Raw genomic sequence first — 18,712 nt, 5'->3', positions numbered from 1 at the left:
TTTCATTATACCATAATACTTCTTTTTTTTCCTAACAGAAAAAAACCTAACTCGTTTTGCAAGGAGACAGAAACTACCTGATTAAAGCCAGATCAAGATCACACCTTCCCCCGTGCCCCAAGACAGACCCTCAGCCACCTTCCCTCTGTTTCACACCATAGCAGCGCACATGAAAATAATTCCCTTTCCCTTCGCTCCTCTCCCGTTTAAGCGGCTGTTTTTAGAACCAAAGAATTCCCCCCACTCCACCCACCTGCAGAAAACAGCCTGGAGGCACAGCCCGAGCTCCTCCCGCGAACGCCACCGGAACAGCCCTATTTAATCCCAAGTGATGGGAGCGTTGCCTACAAACAGCTGAGAAGCTCAGTACCAGACAAGGGGGGGATGCTGTGCGTACATCTAGTGTGACATCCGACACTGTGCGGTAACATCGGCTGCACGTGGATCGTGTAGGACTCTCACGTTTTGGCTGGACACCGATTCCTTAAGATCTCTAAGCTGTGGTTATTGACCCTGATTTTTCACTCGAGCAAATACGTAATCTGGTAACGCTTTGTTGTCCTGTTAGGTAATTCTTCATCTTTTAGGTATCCTGGGAATATCTGTTCAAGAGGGACAGGGAACGGCTGGAGAGGGGACAGCAAAGGGCCACCAAGAGGATGAGGGGACTGGAACATCTCTCTGATGGGGAAACGCTGAGGGATGTTGGGGCTCTTCGGCCTGGAAAAAAGCCGACTGAGGGGGGATCTTATCAACGCTGGTCAATACTTCAAGGGGGGGTGTCAGGAGGACGGGGCCAGGCTCTTCTCAGTGGTGCCCGGGGACAGGACAAGGGGTAACAGGCACAAACTTGACCGTGGGAAGTTCCATCTCAAGACGAGGAGGAACTTCTGTGCTGTGAGGGTGGCAGAGCCCTGGCACAGGCTGCCCAGAGAGGTGGGGGAGTCTCCGTCTCTGGAGACATCCCAACCCCGCCTGGAGGCGTCCCTGTGCCACCTGCTCTGGGTGACCCTGCTCTGGCCGGGGGTGGGACGAGGGGATCTCCAGAGGTCCCTTCCCACCCCCGCCATTCTGCAATCTCTTTGTAATCAGAAGTTTATAGTACTGTACGAGATGCACAAATAAACTAGGTAGGTACATTCCTGACATCCCTAATGGATACGATAAAAGCACCAGCAGCATCTCCAACCCTCTCTTTCCCCCATACCTGGAAGAGGTAATCGCCGGGGGGGACATCAGTGATGTCGATCCACTGGCAGTCGATGTCATGACGGTACACGTCCCAGCATCCGACCGTGATTCCTTGTTCGCCAAAATTGGCGCATTCATACTGTTTTTGCACATCTAAATGAGAAGAGTTAAAGGCACAAAGCATTAGATCCACAGCAAGTCGGGCTGGGAATTTCCCACCCTCGGAGACGCCAGAGGAAGGGGGGGTTGTTCTCCAGCTCCCATAGACAGTGGGAGCTACAGGCGCAGCATTTGGGATGAGGTTTAATACACCAGTGTCTTGCTCAATGTCTTGTACAGAAATACACGTACTACCTACCTGCCGCCTTCCAAACCTCATCACCTACAGGCACCTTTTGGAGTTTCTTACTTTACAGGACTCAGAAAACGCACAATTAGGTTTTCAGAGCAGCTCAGGGTAAGGATGGAAGGAGCTGAGTCTGAAAACCTCAGCGTGTGGGGCGTTTGGGGATTCTCTTACACCCGCAGAGACCGCTCCATACATATATAACCTCAGGACTGGCTCCTCTCAGGCCCGTTCTAGCCCTGCTCAGGACTCTGACAGCATCTCCGAAACCAGTCAGCTCTACGAAATTCCCAGCACAAAGGGCTCCGGCAAACATACCTGCTTCACATTCGGTGTCTTCCAGGCAGAAGCTGGCTTTGTGTCCTTCAGCCACCTTGGTTCCATTGAGGTTCAGTAGATCGTAGTGGGTAAAAACCTCCATGCTGTGGTAATGCCTGCAAGGCACAGACGGGGAGAGTTATCTTCAAGAAAAACAGACACCTCTTTAATTAATTACCAGGTCTAAAGGGCTGCACAGTCTGCCCCAGCAGAGGTGGCCCAGTGGCTGGGGCACGATGACTTGGATGCAAGAGCCCAGACTCGACGCTTTGTGCTGCCGCATCCCTCGAGCCAGGCGTTTCACCTCCCGGCCGTGGGGGTAAATACGCGCCACGGACCGAGCGGTGCTACAGGAGGAAGAGCAAGAGAAACCACGGCCAGGAAATATTCCCCTGGGCATAATCCTACATGGCACCATCGCCCACGCTGCCTTCATGTTGGCTCCTGGCCCGGGTATTTGTTTATATATCAAGCGCTAAAGCTGTTCCAGGGGAGAGAGAGCCTTGCCCCCGCCTTCGTAGAATCACACCGTGTTTCATAAAGGCAAAGAAGGGAGAAAAAAATCAAAGCCGCCATCAGCCAGGTCATCATTTCTAGTGGCCCTGTCGTTTACCAGAACTAGAAATATTTCACCTGCTCCTTAACAACAGGCTGCAAACGGAGCTGGATGTACCCAGACCAGCAACCTGGCTCGCTTTATTTATTTATTTATTTATTAGTTTCAAAGCAGCAGAATGTGAATTTATTGGCAGAAAACTGACAACAGATGGAAGCAGCTTCTCTCGGCACTCGCTCCGCTCAGATCTAAACAACCCGACAGCTGGGTTCACACATGATACGCTTCATAATTCTAAACGGGGAAGCGTTAGTGTCAACTCAGCCTGGGCTGGGCTGCTCTCGGGAACGCTCCAGCGCTGTTGGGCACAGCAACAGTTAGGAGAGAGCCGGCAATCTGTGCTGTAGACCTCTAACTACAGGTTTAGATTGGATATTAGGAAAAATTTCTTCACCAAAAGGGTTGTCAAACATCGGAACAGGCTGCCCAGGGCAGTGGTGGAGTCGCCATCCCTGGGGGGATTTGAAAGCCGGGCAGACGTGGTGCTGAGGGACGTGGGTCAGTGGTGGTTCAGGCAGTGTTGGGTTGATGGTTGGACTCGATGATCTGAAAGGTCCCTTCCAACCTGGACGATTCTATGATTCTAACTAGCAAAGTTGGACCGCAGCAGGGTTTGGGTAACGCTGGCCCCAGGAACGTTGACCTTTCCCACACCACGCTGCTGGTTCAGCACAAAACGAAGCCTGTGCTTCGGTCCAGCTGAAATCCACAGGACTTGTAGAGCAGGAAGGAGATGGAAGTACCCGATTAAAACCCGGGGGCGTGCGCCACGTGGTCAAGGCCGGGCACATAACTGCAGTCATGATGATGAAACGAGTTGAATTTGATCCCAGCCTTGGAATCGTGAGCAAACCCTACGGCATGAGCACATCACAGGGAACAGGAGAGCAACCGGAGATGCTGAGAGCGGAGCGGGTCCTTAAATCACTGCATGTCTATGGGGACTCTGTCCTGGGCTGGGCTGGCCACTAACACAAACAAGATGCTCAGCTCTGAGGAGCGAGGCAAATGCACAGACAGGCCCTAAGTCAAAAGCCATCGTGCTTAGGATTTTTATAAAACTAAAAAAATAAGACAAAAAAGTGCAGAAATCCTCTCCTTTCCAGCCGTAAAAATAATCACGGCTTAAAAACTTCCAGCCGCCATTATCTCAGCATCGCTCTGCACATGCATCTACGGATAAAGGAGGAGCAAGGAGGGAAGGGGAGGAAATTTTTCCTCCGGAGTGGGTTTCTTCTTACCTCCTCCTGCCCTTCCCTGAACCAAAAGAAACCTAAAATTGCCACCTGCCAGAAGCGAATCCCTTTTCACTCCCTGCTACAGGTCTTTCCCATTTTTGTTCTACTTCCACATCAAAAGCCAACTAAACAGAAACTCCCAGTGATGGAGCCAGGCAGCTGGGAAAGGAGAGCCATTCTGCAGCGCCTGAGCTGGTGGCTTTGAGGCCGTCTAATTTGGCTGCCTCTGATAAAAGTTTGAGGTTCTCAAGTCTGACTCAGTTTCTGAAATATGTCTGAATCATTCAAAGAGGTGTTTACATTCTGGTGTTTACAGACTGGAAAGATTGAAGAGGAATTGAGTTCATCCTCCTCCGTGTAAACAGAATCCAGTTTTTAAAGCACGCAGATGGCTCTCGGCCTCTTCCCGATCCTTTCCCAGTCTCACCTCGCGCAGTCTCTCCCCACCAGCTCCAAATATTCTCCTTTTTAACCAGCCTGCGACGTGCTCAAAGCCTTGTGGTGCCCACAGATTTCCCCCAGCCCCTTCCCAGCAAGGCCAGAAAGGCAAATACACTGTGCTGATCCGGGTTTCCTCCTCCCCTAAACCCCATTTACCTTCAGTTCTGTGCTGCCAAGGGTTTTAGCTCTCCAAAAAAATTACAAATCAACCCATCTGCAGGGTAAACAGCCAACACTTGCCCCACACCATGATCTGAAGCTTCAGAGCGATGCAAGTGCTGCCTACGCGTCTCCCCTCACTCCCGCTGTTTATAAAGGCTAAAAGGGATTTAGATTTGAGAATTTACTGCTCTAATGTCTTCAACAAAGCGAAAGTCTTACAACAGGGGCAGGACAAGAGCTCTGCGCTGAGTTACTTAGCTCCCTTTTACCCCAAATCACCGAAAATCAACCTTGTAACAAGCCATTATTTCAGAAGCAAAGCCCCTGGGCGGCTTGGTTCCAGCTCCTTTCCTCCCCCTGGTTTACTTTGGCTGAAACCATCAGCTCCCCCCTGAAAAACGATGCATTTATGGGGGTGAATTTACAGTTTGTCAAAAATAAGCACAAAACAACCTCCCAGCTGTACACGGCTTAAGTGGAATCGAGATGCATTTAAAAAATACAGAATGACAGCGTGTTCTCGAGTCCTTTCCCAGGCGAGGGAAGGAGCTGAGAGGTTTCCACACACAGCGGGTACACGGGCACGCTCTTCCTTCTCTCTGTACGCACCCACACCCCATGTACATACTGTCCCTGCACATACATCTCTCCCAAGGAGAGCTCTGCTCCTGTCTTGTTCACATACCAGTTCTCAACGAGAATTCCTGCTGTAATAAACTGGTTTCCCCGCTGTCAGAGGATCAGGGCTGCCCTAACACACATCACAGCTCTGCAGCCGCAGCTCCAGCATTTCAAAACAGCCCCTTCGGGCAGCACGAAGGGATGTAAAGAGGCACCGACTGTGTAAGATCATCTTTGTGGCACTCACCGGTGACAGTCGTGCCAGACCCACGCGTGGCGGCCATTTTTGGGGCGGAAATCGGACTGCCCGTTGTTGTGGATCTGGGAGGAGAAGCGCAGCAGGCGCCGGTAGCCCGACGTGAGGGAGGTGTTGACGGCCGAGCTGGCCAGGCAGTTCTCCTCCAGCGCGCACTGCAGCATGAACATGGGGCGGTCCTCCAGGTAGGCCGTCTGCTCCACCAGCTCGGCGTTGAGCACCAGGTCAGGGGCAGCTGGGAGGAAGGTTTGAAATTAACTCACGGGCTAATTAAAAAAAAAAACCCCACAAGTGTCTACCAGAAGCAGAGGCCAGCCCCTTAGAATCATAGAACGTGTTAGGTTGGAAGGGACCTTTAAAGGTCATCTAGTCCAACGCCCCTGCAGTGAGCAGGGACAGCTTCCTTGCGCTGTATTTCTCAGCCCCATCAGCAGCAATTTGCCACTGTTTTGACATATCCAAGGCACAGCACAGGCCAGCACGTTTCTCACGCGTATCCCCAAGGCAAACACTTCTTCCGAAATGAAATAAAACCCGAGTTACTCACTCTCCGAGCAGGACACACCAGCACCGAAACGACCACCTCCCCTGGGACAGGAGACATCGGCTCCGTCGTGACGACAGTGGGCCAGGGACATCTCGGTCCCCGAACACTTGACACCGCTCATAACCACATTGTCAGCGCTGATGTCTCCGTGCCAGTACCAGGTTTCCTGGGCAGAAAGGCAGAAAAAGGCATTTCACACACCCTTCGGTGTTTAGTTTACTGCTGGGGGACTATTCATCCCCCCGTCACCTGCATTCTCCCTCCAGGGAAGATCGAGGCAAGACCCCACACCATCACGGAGACAGATCTCGCTAAAGATGCTGGAGAAGAGACGAGTAACTCAGGGAATGAACCCAAGTCTGTTTAAGTAGAAAACTGGGACTGGGATTAAAACCCAGGTTGACCATATTCCCCGCCCTGAACATCTCACCAGCGTTAAGCATCTCTCTCCTTGTTTCTGAGCTGGTTTCAATCTCTGCTTGTTTCAATCCAGCTGTAAACTCACTTTTCCACCCTGCTCTGCCCATCCAGCTGATGAATTCATCCTTGGGATGTTTTAAGTCATTTAGGCTGTGCCTTTGGGAGAGATGCCCAGCAATTAAGCCACATCTGTCTTGTGATGTTTGTGCACTTGGGAGGGCCACGAGTAACGCCAGAGTGCCTGCTTGCACAAGGAGGGGAGGCAGAATTAACACTTGTGCTAGAAATGCCAGTGGAAACAAGGCATTTGTGGAGCACCGGGACTAACGGGGTCTGTTAACCCTGACAATCTGGGGGCTGCATCTCTTGGTTCCCAGGGGGGATGTTCAAACCCTGCTCACGGCTCATCTTCATCACCCAGTTTTACAAAACCTGTGGGAATGACAGAAAATTAACTTACAATGTAACACAAAACTAAACACTAAACCCCGACGAAGCTGCAACTGCAAAGCTTGGGAGAAGGGGAGGGGAGAAAGAGGAAGAAGAAGAAAAAAAATATTAAAAAATCAGATCTGTTAGTGTCAAAACTGGGAGCACGTTTCCAGGAAAAGAAAACCCATCTGTCCCATTGCTTCCATTGCAACAGGCTGTTGGTTAACCCTGTTAGCAACACTCTTTGCACACCCGCACACAGGGCTGCCCTGTTCTACACAGTGTAGCTTTATGCTCATGTAGCTGGTGCAGCCGGGACAGGCATAAGGGCCTTTTCTGTTCTAAATACCAGCAGTCTCAGCTAAAGGAAAAAATGTCTTGTTTCTTGCTGGACTCTCAGGGCTATGTCAATAGAGCCAGGCAGCTGGAAAGGCCAGCGTTCAAGGGACGTGGCTACTCTCAGCTCTTGCGCTCGGCTTGGCAGCCGGGCAGGCAAATCGGCCGGAGGAACCGGTTTGAACAGTGGGATGGCCACAACAGCGTCACGGGCAGCTCCAGCCTTCTACCTCCCAGGCATCCGACCCCAGCGTGGTGCTCGGGGACCTGCAGATCTCCTCTCCGGCCGTGGATAAGCGTCATATTGCTTGGAATCTGCCTGCTCACGAGCCCAGTGTGTCCTGCTGGATCCCAGCTTGGTCACTCGTTGCAGGACTGGGCTCTCCAGGCAGGGTTTTAACTGTCCGCTGCTGCCTACGGTCTCTCCTGCTTTCTCGACAGGCAACAACCAGCCCCGAGGATGCTGAGGCCATTAGTCATTTCAGGGCTTTATTGTTCCTCCCTGTGCAAAACCAGCAGGCAGCGGGCAGAGACGCTAATTCTCACTGGGTTTATCGCTGCAGCCCAGCAGAGCCGGCTGCGCGTGAGTGCCGAGCAGACCAGCCACGGCACGAAGGGACAGCAGAGCCCACCAAACCCCCGGCTTGGAGAATGGGGACAGCCTCTGCTCTCTGCGACCACATTTTACTTGTTTGCCCAAGTTTTTGATTTCCGGAAATTGTTTGGGGAAAATAGTTTTCCGTCCAGAACCGATCTAAGGCTGTTTTCTGTGTGCGGGTTTCCATCTATACAAACACACATGGAGTTTATTTATTCAGTGGCCATTCGAGCCTAAGTTTCCCCAAAGCTGCTGGCGATTGTTGATTCTCGGTTGAAATGCCTCAAAGGGGCTGCATTTCCAGAGCACAGCAAGACAGCAAGCTCTGGCAAGGGATTACTTTGTCCTAAGGAAAAACCAGTTTATTTTAGAAGCCCCAATCCCCATTTTCATGTTGTCTGGGAACTGCGATAAAGGCCCAGAGGTTAGAGATTTCCTTTCAAAATCTGCCATTACACCTAGGTCTGCCTGCCCCTCTTTCACCTTGTGATCCTTGAGGGGTGTTATCAGCGCAGAAGAGTATCTCGCACCAGGGATATTGGCCTACACCAGCTACTTAAACCTGATGCCATTTATCCATCTGGGAACTGGGTGGGAAGCTCTTGCTCTCCCTCCTTCCAGCTCTTATGGATGCTGCTTGTTTTCCTCCAGCCAGCACAGCAGGCTGCCATTCATTGTGCCAAAGAGCTTCGCTGGGAAAGAACACTTTATTCCTTTGTGGTTTTATCCCAAGCTTGTTAGTTGATAGCTTTTATGCCTTTATTAAGTGCCATTCTTAGTCATGTGCAAGCAGGGAGGGTTTAGGGCATTTGTCATGAAAGGAGAAAGAAACGCGTACAGCTCCACCACACACTAGTGGACACACCGCACTGCGAACTAACGACAGGAGCAAAATCAGACTGTTTTCAAGTGATCTGACACCAGGTTAAACTTGGCTTCCCCGCTTCGGTCAGCCGGAGGAGTGCAACTCCCCACCGACTCGGGGAGGGACAAGAAACTCCATGTAACCACCAGCCCAACCAGGGCCAAGGGAGCCAGGCTTCCCGGGAAACCTGAGCAGTACAAAAACAGCAGCTTTGCCCAGAGCTCCTTCTGCTCTGAATTTCCCCCAATGGCTCTTGTGCAACGAGGTTTAACCTTCGGGGCCTCTCCAGCTAATGCTTTGAAGCTGAATGCTGTGATTTATGGCTTGGTGGGTTGTTTTTTGTTTGGTTGGTTGGGTTTTTTGGGCCTTTTTGTTTGCTTTGTTGTTGTTTTTTTATTAAGAAGCCTTCCTCCTCCTCCAGTAGCCCCTGCCCACCCACACACATGGCACCACATCTGAAGCACGCGTACAGGAGGGCGCAGGGACTCACCTGGAAGGCATGGCTGGCGAACCCCAGCCCCAGCTGCCGACACACCACCATGGCCTCCACGGTGCTCCAGTTCTCGCTGCAGACGGTGCCCCACTTCAGAGTGCCGTTGCGCTCCGCCAGGACCTCCACCCGGCCCTCGTAAGGGTTGCGGCCGCCGCTCAGACGCAGCTGCAGGGCATAAAAAGCCATCCATCAACAAACGTCAGAGCAAACTTTATAGGGAAGACGCAACAGATGGGCAAGCAACACTCAGGGTCTTCTCAAGGCTTGTGGTTAAAGTCACTGAGCCCAGGATGCCCCGTTCAGCTGCCAGCAGACCAGTTGATGGGGTCTGGTTCTTCATCTCCCACCGTGGACAAGAAGCAGCCCAGCCAGGCCCAGCATATGAAAGTGGCCTGTACCAGCTGCAAGAGAGAAACACCCTCCCGATGAAAGCTTCCCTTCTCCACACCCTTCTGACCTTCAGCAGGAGAACTTACTCAGAGGAACCTGTGTCCAGCTCATGCAGCTGAAGTTTTTAAGCTCCACGTGGCAAAGATGACGGCAGAACCCATGCCACAGCCACCTGGGTACCACTGTCACGGGACCCCACCGAGATCCCAGCACAACAGGGACATCCACCAGCTTTACAGGGCCACCGGACCGCAGAGGTTACAGCCGGAGCGGCACTTCAAGCATGAAATGAATGGATGGAGGAGCTCAAAACTCAGTACAAAAAGGGAGCATCATCCTTATTTGCCCTCCTGTCTGACACAACGCGGATGTTAAAATCTAAATTGAATAGGCACCGCTTAGGTGAAAGGATTCCTACCCAGGTGCCCTGCGAGGGAGGGCAGACGATGCTCCAGGATGAAAACACCTCGCCACGCTCACTCGCATCCGGATCTCGCTTGGCTTCTCACCTGATTCTGGAAACCCATGGCCGGGACGTTGCATCTCACGGCAGCATCTTCTTCGTGGTTACAGCCCTGCGACTCCGTGTTGAATTTGCAGTCCGTGACCGATTTCTCAAAGCCCGTACAGTCAATTTCGTTGAGATGAATCGGACCCATGCCTTGGGGGAGAAAAGAAGGAAAAAAAAGAAGAGAGTCCTTACCTTCTGCCCATGCTACTGTGTGGTGAAGAAATATCCAATTACAGTTCATTAATACTTTGCAGACATCGCACTGGCCTCTAGCATTCAAAACACGGTAATCCCAAAAAATTCCACGGATTTCTTGTAAAAATAAAACAAAAAGCTGCAAGATTATTATTAATAATTTTACCATTAAATTCTTTCCAGTAGTCTCTGGGATTCAAGCATGCAAGAACAGCAGAAAAAGCCAAGTTTCCTTTGTTACATAATTTACAAACTTCAGCTGTAGGAATTCGCAAATTATGACCTTTTCGGTTGGGCCCGTATGCTGGAATCTGCTCCCAGTCAAGCCCTGACATTTAAACGGGACAGCCACACGTTTGCTGGGACAACACCACGCACCACCACAGGGATGCGTGAGAAGTCAGTCAAACAACTCTGGGGCAGCTGTGGGTTACGGACCCCACCAACGTTGATGGGAACAGGAGAGCGAACATCGTTTCATTCTGCAGAGAATGGTCTCAAGGTACTGGGAGCCAAATTATTCAATTTGGCTCCCTCCCTGGACAAGTGGCAGCAGACCATTGTCACTTCTCACAAAGAGACACAGCAAGAGGAGAGAGACACATACGAGAAGGCAACAATCCTGCCTGCAGAGCCCTCAGGTCCTGTTTCCAAACTGATCCCAAAGCTGGTTAGAAAGAAGTCATGGGGGGGATGGATCCAAGGTTCCAGCAGATGATCTTCATCACAGAAGAACAACCAGAGCCTTTCTTGGAGCCCGTATAATCCATGAGTAATTGCTGATGGAAACACACTGGATAGTTTTGACTCGAGATCCCTGCAAGTAGCAGATGTAGAACCTCTGGTCTCCAGCAGTTTCTAGGAAGCTTTCAGAGCTCAGAGGCTGAGAATAAAAAGACTTCTGACCTTTGCTATCAACTTGCTCTGTGCAGACTCGGCATAATGGATGGATATTAGGAAAAATTTCTTCATTGAAAGAGTTATCACACATTGGAACAGGCTGCCCAGGGCAGTGGTGGAGTCACCAGCCCTGGAGCGATTTGAAAGCCGGGCAGACATGGTGCTGAGGGACATGGTTTAGTGGTGGTTTGGGCGGTGTTGGGGTGATGGTTGGACTCAATGATCTGAAAGGTCCCTTCCAACCTCCGCGATTCTACGAGTCTATGATCAAAAGGCTGGTGGACGCTGTGCTCTGACCTGCAGGTGCCTTGTTTCACCTCAGCCCTTGCCCAGGCACTTCCATCTGAGCCGCGGGTTCGTCCGTTTCTGATCAGCAGCCGGGAGCAGCACGGTGATGGTGGTGACAAAAGGCAAAAGCCACAGAAGTTTCCAAGAAAGCAGCATCCACCCACCAATACCCTCCACCAGCCCTTTCCATCGGCTGGAAGAGGTCGATCAACACCAGATGTAGATGTTCGGTTTGGAGTTCCCCTTGTTGGCACGCACCTGGGTAACGGAGGTAGAAAAGCAGCTATGGTTTTCTTACCATTTCTGACAGCGACTGTTGATTCTTCATCCCTGCAACACCATCCTCATCACGGCAAAAGAGATAAGGGCCCCGCAGAGCCAGGGGCTGTCTCAGAGCACTCAAACCATGGGAATGACATCCTGGCTCCATTTCTTTGTCTGCACCCAGAGGTGACACAAATTGCCCGGGCACACGCTGCCTCACCATGAACCCCTTTCTTTTTTAATTCTCTCGCTCCTCTGGAAAGGAAAATCTTACCCAACACCAAGCCTGCTCCTTTTAGTTCAAAGCAAAGGGCTGACACTGGAAGGCAGGAAAATGTAATTGGTTTATTAACAGTAGGTGGGATCCTTTTGCTTAAAAACATCTGTCTACTGCCATCTGGAGCCTCTCTAACTCTGTGTGGCAGCCAGCACACCTGTGACTCAGAGGCCTAACCCTGGGTGACAGTTTAATGATCCGTCTGGTGAACCCCTTCACCTCCTCAGACTTCTGCTGAGGCACAGAGAAAACAAAAAATGATTTAAAAAAAAAATGTTCTCTAGCATATTTCCATGATTGTGTGGTGGAATGAGTCAGGACGTACCCCGGAGCCGCCTTCTGACAACAGCAGCAAGAGCAACGAAGGCAGAAATGTAAATATATTGGGTTCAATCTCATCCACAGAATAAATTTGGGTCTGGACGCCTTAGCGCTTCGGCCAGTCCTGCATCCACCCATCACACAAGATCTGGGAGCAGACTCCTAGGCTGTGGCCACTGGAGAAGGGGCATCTAGCCTTTTTTGCTTCTCTCTCATTAAAATCCTGTTTGTGGTTTACATCTGGAAACGGTGACACCGACCCAGTCATTTTGCAAGCCGCCGAGCAGTTGGAGTGGGAGGAATGGCTTGGTGCCGACCAGAATTGGAGGGTGATGCACCAAGAACGCAGGATGGATCCAGTCCGACGTTCTCCGCTGAAATGGCCCGACAAAGCCATACCGATGAAATGACAAAGCAAGAGGGAGGGCAGGGCCACGGGGCTGATCCACGTAACCCTGGCACGTCTGCTCTTCTCGGGGAAATTCTTTTATGATACACGGAGGCAGGAAGCGCTGCTGTCCCGGGCACTGAATAAATGAAGCTGAATTGCTGTATGTGCTGAAATATGGTGATAAACGTTATATTTCCTCCCATGCCATACAGAATTAGGGCTGTACATCCAACACAGACATTCACCTACTGATTGAGGTTTTCTTCTATGTTCTCCCTCCAAGGACAACACATGGAGATCTGGGCTCAGCATCTTCCTTTCAGACACCTCTTGTGTGAATAAGGGTAAATCGTTTAATCTGGCTCTCAGTTGCCCGTCTATAAAAGGGAGAATAAATCACCTTCTCCATACCCCGAGCTCTTTGTGGTAGGCATTCATCGCTGCCTCAGCTGGGGCTTCGAGTCACTGCACACTGGTTTAACACGTAGTCCGTCTTTATGCATTTTACCCTGGGAAATTAAATCTCCAACACAGCAAGGATGAGACGGGTCCTTCAAATTAGCCTTGGAACACACAAATTCACCGAGATGCAGCTGTAACAAGGCAAAGCGTAAACACGCGCAGGGAGACGGAGTTTAACAGCTGGGAGACTCCCCTGTGCCAGGCCAGAGCGGAGACGGGTTTGGGCCCCAAAAGCTCCTTTTCCTACCACAATGTGATGCTCCAGCTGCTGAAGGAAGTTACCGAGCGCTTCTCATCCCAGAGGACAGTTTCAACAGGGTGCGCTGATTGATTGCCGGTATTTAACGATAAAAGAAAGGAAAGCGTGTGGGAATCGGCAGCTGCTGTAAAAGTTTCCAGGCTGCGGGAGATGGCTGGGAACGGCGCGTTCTCCTCCCTCACGTGGCAGCCGCTTCCCCCCCCCACGATGATTATTCTCTTTCCTAGACGCAGCTAAACACATCAGCAGCTCCCTGCATCCCACTGCAAGATATTTTTTTTTTGGCAAATCCAATGGACAGGTCATATTTTGAAGCTTTCCAGATCCTGGACACCACCACCGTGCTTTACACGTGTTGTTACCTTCCCTGCCCTTCTCCAAGCCACGGCTGAAGAAATTTCACCCATTCATTTAGTCTCACAATAAAGGGGTTTGGTTTGGTGTCATTTTCTGTAGGGTTTACACTAGGGGAGCATGGTAATTGAATCAGAAGGCGGTTTGAGAGGGCGTACATTAGGCTTTGAGTTACCATTTACCACAGTTTGGGATTTAAACCAACTCCCAAATACAGGAAATCCAAACCCAAACCTGGCTCTGAGCTGTTCAAATGCCCTTCTATTTATAATGGGCTAAATTGATGTTCTGGTCTTAAATTGGAGAGCGTTTGAAGTCTAGACTCAGGAAGCATTTTTGCCAGGAACCTTCTAGTAATGCATTACACCATGATGTGAATCTAGAGAAAAAGAATTTGAGAGCAACGGATAACGTGTGATAACGAAGAAGTAATTACTGGAACAGCTGCCTGAGGGAAAGGTTAAACTCATCATCACTAGACTTCTTTCAAGGAATCTTGAATATCTTTTAGAAAGTCACATATTCCAGTTCGGCCTCAAGCTCCTGGACTCAAGAGACTTATTAAGGGCAGAGAATAAATTCCTGGTCCCCAAGACAAACATCCCAGTAAAAATACGCTCTGCCCTGAATCATGAAAGGGTTCTCGGAGGTGGACAAGGCACGAACGGTCCCTGGAGCTCCCGCTGCTCTTACCTTGCCCGAGTCTTGCGCCCGTTATCGCTTCCTTGGCGCTCCCGAAGCCCAGCTCTCGGCACACCACGCTGGCCGACACCAGGTTCCAGTTATCGTCGCAAACCGTTCCCCACTCTCCGTTTTTCAGCACTTCAACTCGTCCTTCGCCAGTGTTGGCTCCCCCTTTCAGCCTCACCAGTGGTTGCTGGAAGACAGAGACAGAAGCGGTGCTACCACTGTCTGCGAACGAAGCAGCCTTTCTTTACAGCTCTTATTTAAGGCATGTGGCTGCAGGCAAATTGTGGCCCAAAAACTATTACCCCAAGGCACCTTAAAACAACCACCACGTAATACAAAAGGCTAAAAGCGCTGGATGAAAGGAGATCTTTATCTGACAAGACTTATGGTATGCTTAGACGTATGTTTCTCGCATCCCTGTACACGGGCAGAGAATAAAAAGAGATATCTTAGTCCTCTGCAGGTTTAGTGCTTGGATTTAGGAGCCTTTTTCACACCACCAGTTCTGCAGCAGAGGAGTGGCTGGACGTTCTCAACCCGTTTGTCCTACCATATCCCTTGGGAGCCTTACAGGAGGCTCAGGAGTCGCATGGAGCCAGTTCTTATCTGCTCGATGCCTGTGGTTCAGCCGCTAGATGGATTCAGCTGCTGTACGGATCCCCGGACAGGGGTCCTGGGTTAACCGAGGAGACCAACGTGGAACTCAAGCCACGTAAAAGCTACCTGTCCACTGCAGTTACAACTAGTGGAATAAGTGATGCAGCAGATCGCAGTCAAAAATACACAGCTGAGCAGCAGATCCAGTTCCATTAATTCCTATTCTTATATTTCTATTAGTCACGGACTATACATTGCTTACAGCTTTCTCCAGCACCAAGCAGAGAGACCCACCAGCTGCTGCCCCCGAGAGATGCGTTGGTATGGGAACACCGTGTGATTTGTGCAGAGTCTGAGAGCAAAAAAAGCCTTAACTTTTAAAACTGGAAGCAGATACAGTTCTCCAGGCTGGGGTCACACTAAGGACATCCAAAGCCTACACAAAGGCTTAAGGAATTACTTGGCAGCGCGCACGGCTCAGAAGATTAGTAATGATTTACAAGACCTTTCACCTTCGAGGCCTAGATCCTGCAAGCTCTCGTGCAGACTCCAGGCAAGGAAACCACGGACAGGACTGTGCTATTCCCACTACAGCAGCATCTGAGGTGGTGTCTGGGGTTTTCTCAGGCATCAAGAGAAAGCCCACCCCTAAATTCATAGGCTGGGGAATGCAGGCTACAGCCAAGGGCTATGGGCAAGATCCACAGCATCTAACACTCCTTTGCAAAGAAAGCCCTCTAACCAGCCTTAAGGGCCTCCAGACCCTGAGATCACCCCCGTATCCGGAGGCTCCACATGCCTTACAGCTGGAAAATTTCCCTTAGCATCAACCTAAACCACGTTTGCTGCAAGTGAAGCCGTTCCTTCATACTCAGTTGCCCCACTGGCACTGAGAACAACTGACTTCAGCGTCATTTTATAACAGCCTTTTGCATATCTTAGAGCTTTTACGCTACACTCAGCCCTCTCCTTGCTAGACTAAACAAACACAGCTTTTTCCACCTTTCCGGTAGGCCATGTTTTCCTAGTCTTTCAGGGCATTTCTTTGTAGAAGACAGAGAGGTGGCGGAACTGCCGGCTTATTTCCCCGTGTACCTCTTACAGGAGAAACAACCCAGCAGTATTTAAGTGACTGTGAAACAGCAAAGCCCAGCAGCGACTGGGCGTCCGTTCAATTGGCTTGAACACAACAGCTCAAACAGAAACGTGACAAATGTGTTTGTTTTTTTTTTTTTTACTACTTGCTCCCAGCCTTGCCAGCTGCAGCGGGCAGCCAGCCTCCCACCCTTCTGAGCCTGGAGGAGGAGGCCAGGTACCATACTCATGTGGGGACAGAAAGGGCTTGGAAGAAATACAAAGAGGGAAAATTTGCACAACAGGTTGGTTTGTGGCTACGCATACACATGTTGAGGCCCTACAGGTGATAAATGATGGTGAAGGGCAACGGAGCTGGTGAGGGCTCTGGAGCACGAGTCTTGTGAGGAGCGGCTGAGGGAGCTGGGGGTGTTCTGCCTGGAGAAGAGGAGGCTGAGGGGAGACCTTCTCGCTCTCTACAACTCCCTGGGGTCTCTTCTCCCAAGGAACAGGCCATGGGACAAGAGGAAATGGCCTCAAGTTGCGCCAGGGGAGTTTTAGATTAGATATTAGGAACAATTTTTACGCTGAAATGGTTATTAATCATTGGAACAGGCTGCCCAGGGAGGAGGTACAATCGTCATCCCTGGAGGTATTTAAAAGCCGGGCAGCCGTAGCGATATGGTTTAGTGATGGTTTTTGGAAGTGTTGGTTTAATAGTTGGACTCAATGATCTGAAAGGTCCCGTCCAACCTAGGCGATTCTATGATTCTAAGAGTCACACCCCCAGGCTTTTCCTACTTTTGTGCTCCCCACTCACCTCCTGCCTGAAGGCTTTTCGGAAGCCACTGTGGCTGCTGGGGGCAAAGGCGCGCCCGGGGACGCAGCTGACCACTGCAGGCATCCCGTTCTCACACGTTGTGTTCTTCTCTGCATCCACGTTGAGGTGATTTCCCAGTTTGCAGCTGGAGATATGAGCTTCGTTCCCACTGCAGTCCATTGAGTAAGGCCAGTAATGCTGCTTCCTTCTGCTGGCAAACATCCTTAAAGGAATAAAAGGGAACAGGAAAACAAAAGTTAGGAATCCGTAAAAAACTGCACTGATTTTTACTCTTGGGAAAAAAACTTGAAATAAAATGAGGACTGAACAGCATTATTTGAAGGCTAATCCATTCATACACACAATGACTCTCTGTTAAGGTGTCACTTGGGAATAAATAGGTCATCTCCTTAAGCTAAAGATCAGAGTGAATCAACGGTGCAGCCAGAGCAACAATTATGCACTCGAAGCGGAGACACATAGTCGAGACCCCTACATTATGCTGGGGTCAGAGATCGGTTAATTCAAAAGGCAGTGTACGAACAGGGCCCGCGCAAATAACGCTGGCGAGTTTGGACTGGGGAGGTCCCCAAAAGACCTCTCCCGTAAATGAGCTCTTCTCTTTGCTGGCCATCGCCTACCAGCTGCGAGAAGATGGCAGACTGGGAAAAAGCCCCGGCTCCCCCGCTTCTCTCAAAGCCGCAGCGTTAACAACCGTGAGCCTGAAAGCAATTTCCGAGAGCAAGAGCAATTCCCCCAGTGACATGTTCACAGCAGAGGAGATTGGCAGCAGTTTCTGCTTCTTGCTCCCAAAGCGGAGCACTGGCCTGGAGCTGCTCCAGGGACTCCTAAAGGGGAAGGGGCATGTGTGATAAAGGAGAAAAGAAAGTAATCCAGCTTCATCCTCACTGCACCGCAAGGCTGTCGGACGACTGCATCGGAACTAAAATAGTCAATGAAACAAAAATATAGGTCAGGTCATTATCAGAAGGGAGATGTTAGAAGTTAAGTTAAAAAAAAGGCAAGGCGCAGAGGAGCCAACGCCCTGCTGTGATCTTGACGTGGCTTTGCGAGATCCCTGTGCTGCTCCTTATTCCAGGACGAGCTGCCACGCAGCCCCGGCGATCCAAGGATTAGCTGGGATAAGTGGCAGAGCAAGGCAGGCGGAACTTGCTGGGAGAAAAAGCATCAATTCCCATTAACTGTAGCACATCCTCGCAGGACTGAGAGTCCGAACAGGATCAGGTAAAGGGACAAAGAGCCTTTCATAGGTTTGGATTGAACTTAAACCGGACAGGTCAAGCTTTTCCCAGCTGATGCCCTTTGGTGATCCCGTGTGGGCTAATTTGTGCCATTGCAGATGCTCGAGGGGACTGTCGTCTCCCCTCCTGCTTGCTAAGCTTTGCTGACAAGCTCAGCGGTTGTCTAGGCTCATATGGCTCTCGGCCACCGACTAATCCTTTCTGGAACCAAATTTCTCTGGGTTAAGCTTAGGGCCAAACGCAGCCGGGGCCGGAGATAGAGACGCAACTGCATCACGTGAGGGGGAGTCAATGCTCTGCTGCAAAGGACGGGGGATGGGGCAGGGCTGAGATCTATCCCAGTATAACCTGCCTGTCTGTCCTGTGGGTAAAACACCCGCAATTCAACCCAAAATGAATAGGAAATAGGAAGGGAGAATAAAAATTTAAAAAATAAAAAAAAGTAAAATAAAGGGAGGATGCAGGCAGAAAGTGCCAGCCGCTTCTCAGCTAGAATATCTGGCTCAATGTGGACCCAAACCTTAAAGATTTTTTTCCTTTTAATTAAACTGCGCAGGATATGACATGTCTACCAAAAAGCCATGAAAGCCTCTGCCCTTAGAATCACAGGATGTGTTGGGTTGGAAGGGACCTCTAAAGGCCATCTAGTCCAACCCCCTGCAGTCAGCAGGGACATCCACAACTAGATCAGGTCGCTCAGAGCCTCATCCAGCCTGGCCTTGAATGTCTCCAGGGATGGGGCCTCCAGCCCCTCTCTGGGCAACCTGGGCCAGTGTC

The 18,712-nt window shown here is 50.6% G+C and overlaps 1 protein-coding gene across 7 annotated transcripts in view; it reads right to left on the bottom strand.

Moving 5' to 3' along the window:
* The window catches only part of LOXL2 (lysyl oxidase like 2), a 60,044-nt gene that overhangs the window by 1,551 nt on the left and 39,781 nt on the right, over positions 1 to 18,712 (bottom strand). For all 7 annotated transcript variants that reach the window (XM_074563862.1, XM_074563866.1, XM_074563867.1 and 4 more), the window contains 8 exons: positions 16,674 to 16,896; positions 14,186 to 14,369; positions 9,780 to 9,931; positions 8,878 to 9,045; positions 5,737 to 5,902; positions 5,181 to 5,424; positions 1,856 to 1,971; positions 1,208 to 1,344 (listed from right to left, as the gene is read on the bottom strand). In XM_074563862.1, coding sequence (XP_074419963.1) covers positions 1,208 to 1,344; positions 1,856 to 1,971; positions 5,181 to 5,424; positions 5,737 to 5,902; positions 8,878 to 9,045; positions 9,780 to 9,931; positions 14,186 to 14,369; positions 16,674 to 16,896 — 1,390 coding nt within the window. The remainder of the gene's footprint in view (positions 1 to 1,207; positions 1,345 to 1,855; positions 1,972 to 5,180; positions 5,425 to 5,736; positions 5,903 to 8,877; positions 9,046 to 9,779; positions 9,932 to 14,185; positions 14,370 to 16,673; positions 16,897 to 18,712) is intronic.

Source organism: Larus michahellis, chromosome 20 (assembly GCF_964199755.1).
Source record: "Larus michahellis chromosome 20, bLarMic1.1, whole genome shotgun sequence".
Classification (NCBI taxonomy): Eukaryota; Metazoa; Chordata; class Aves; order Charadriiformes; family Laridae; genus Larus; species Larus michahellis.
The sequence above is the reverse complement of the archived record's forward strand: the minus strand, read 5'-3'. Positions and strand labels throughout refer to the sequence as shown.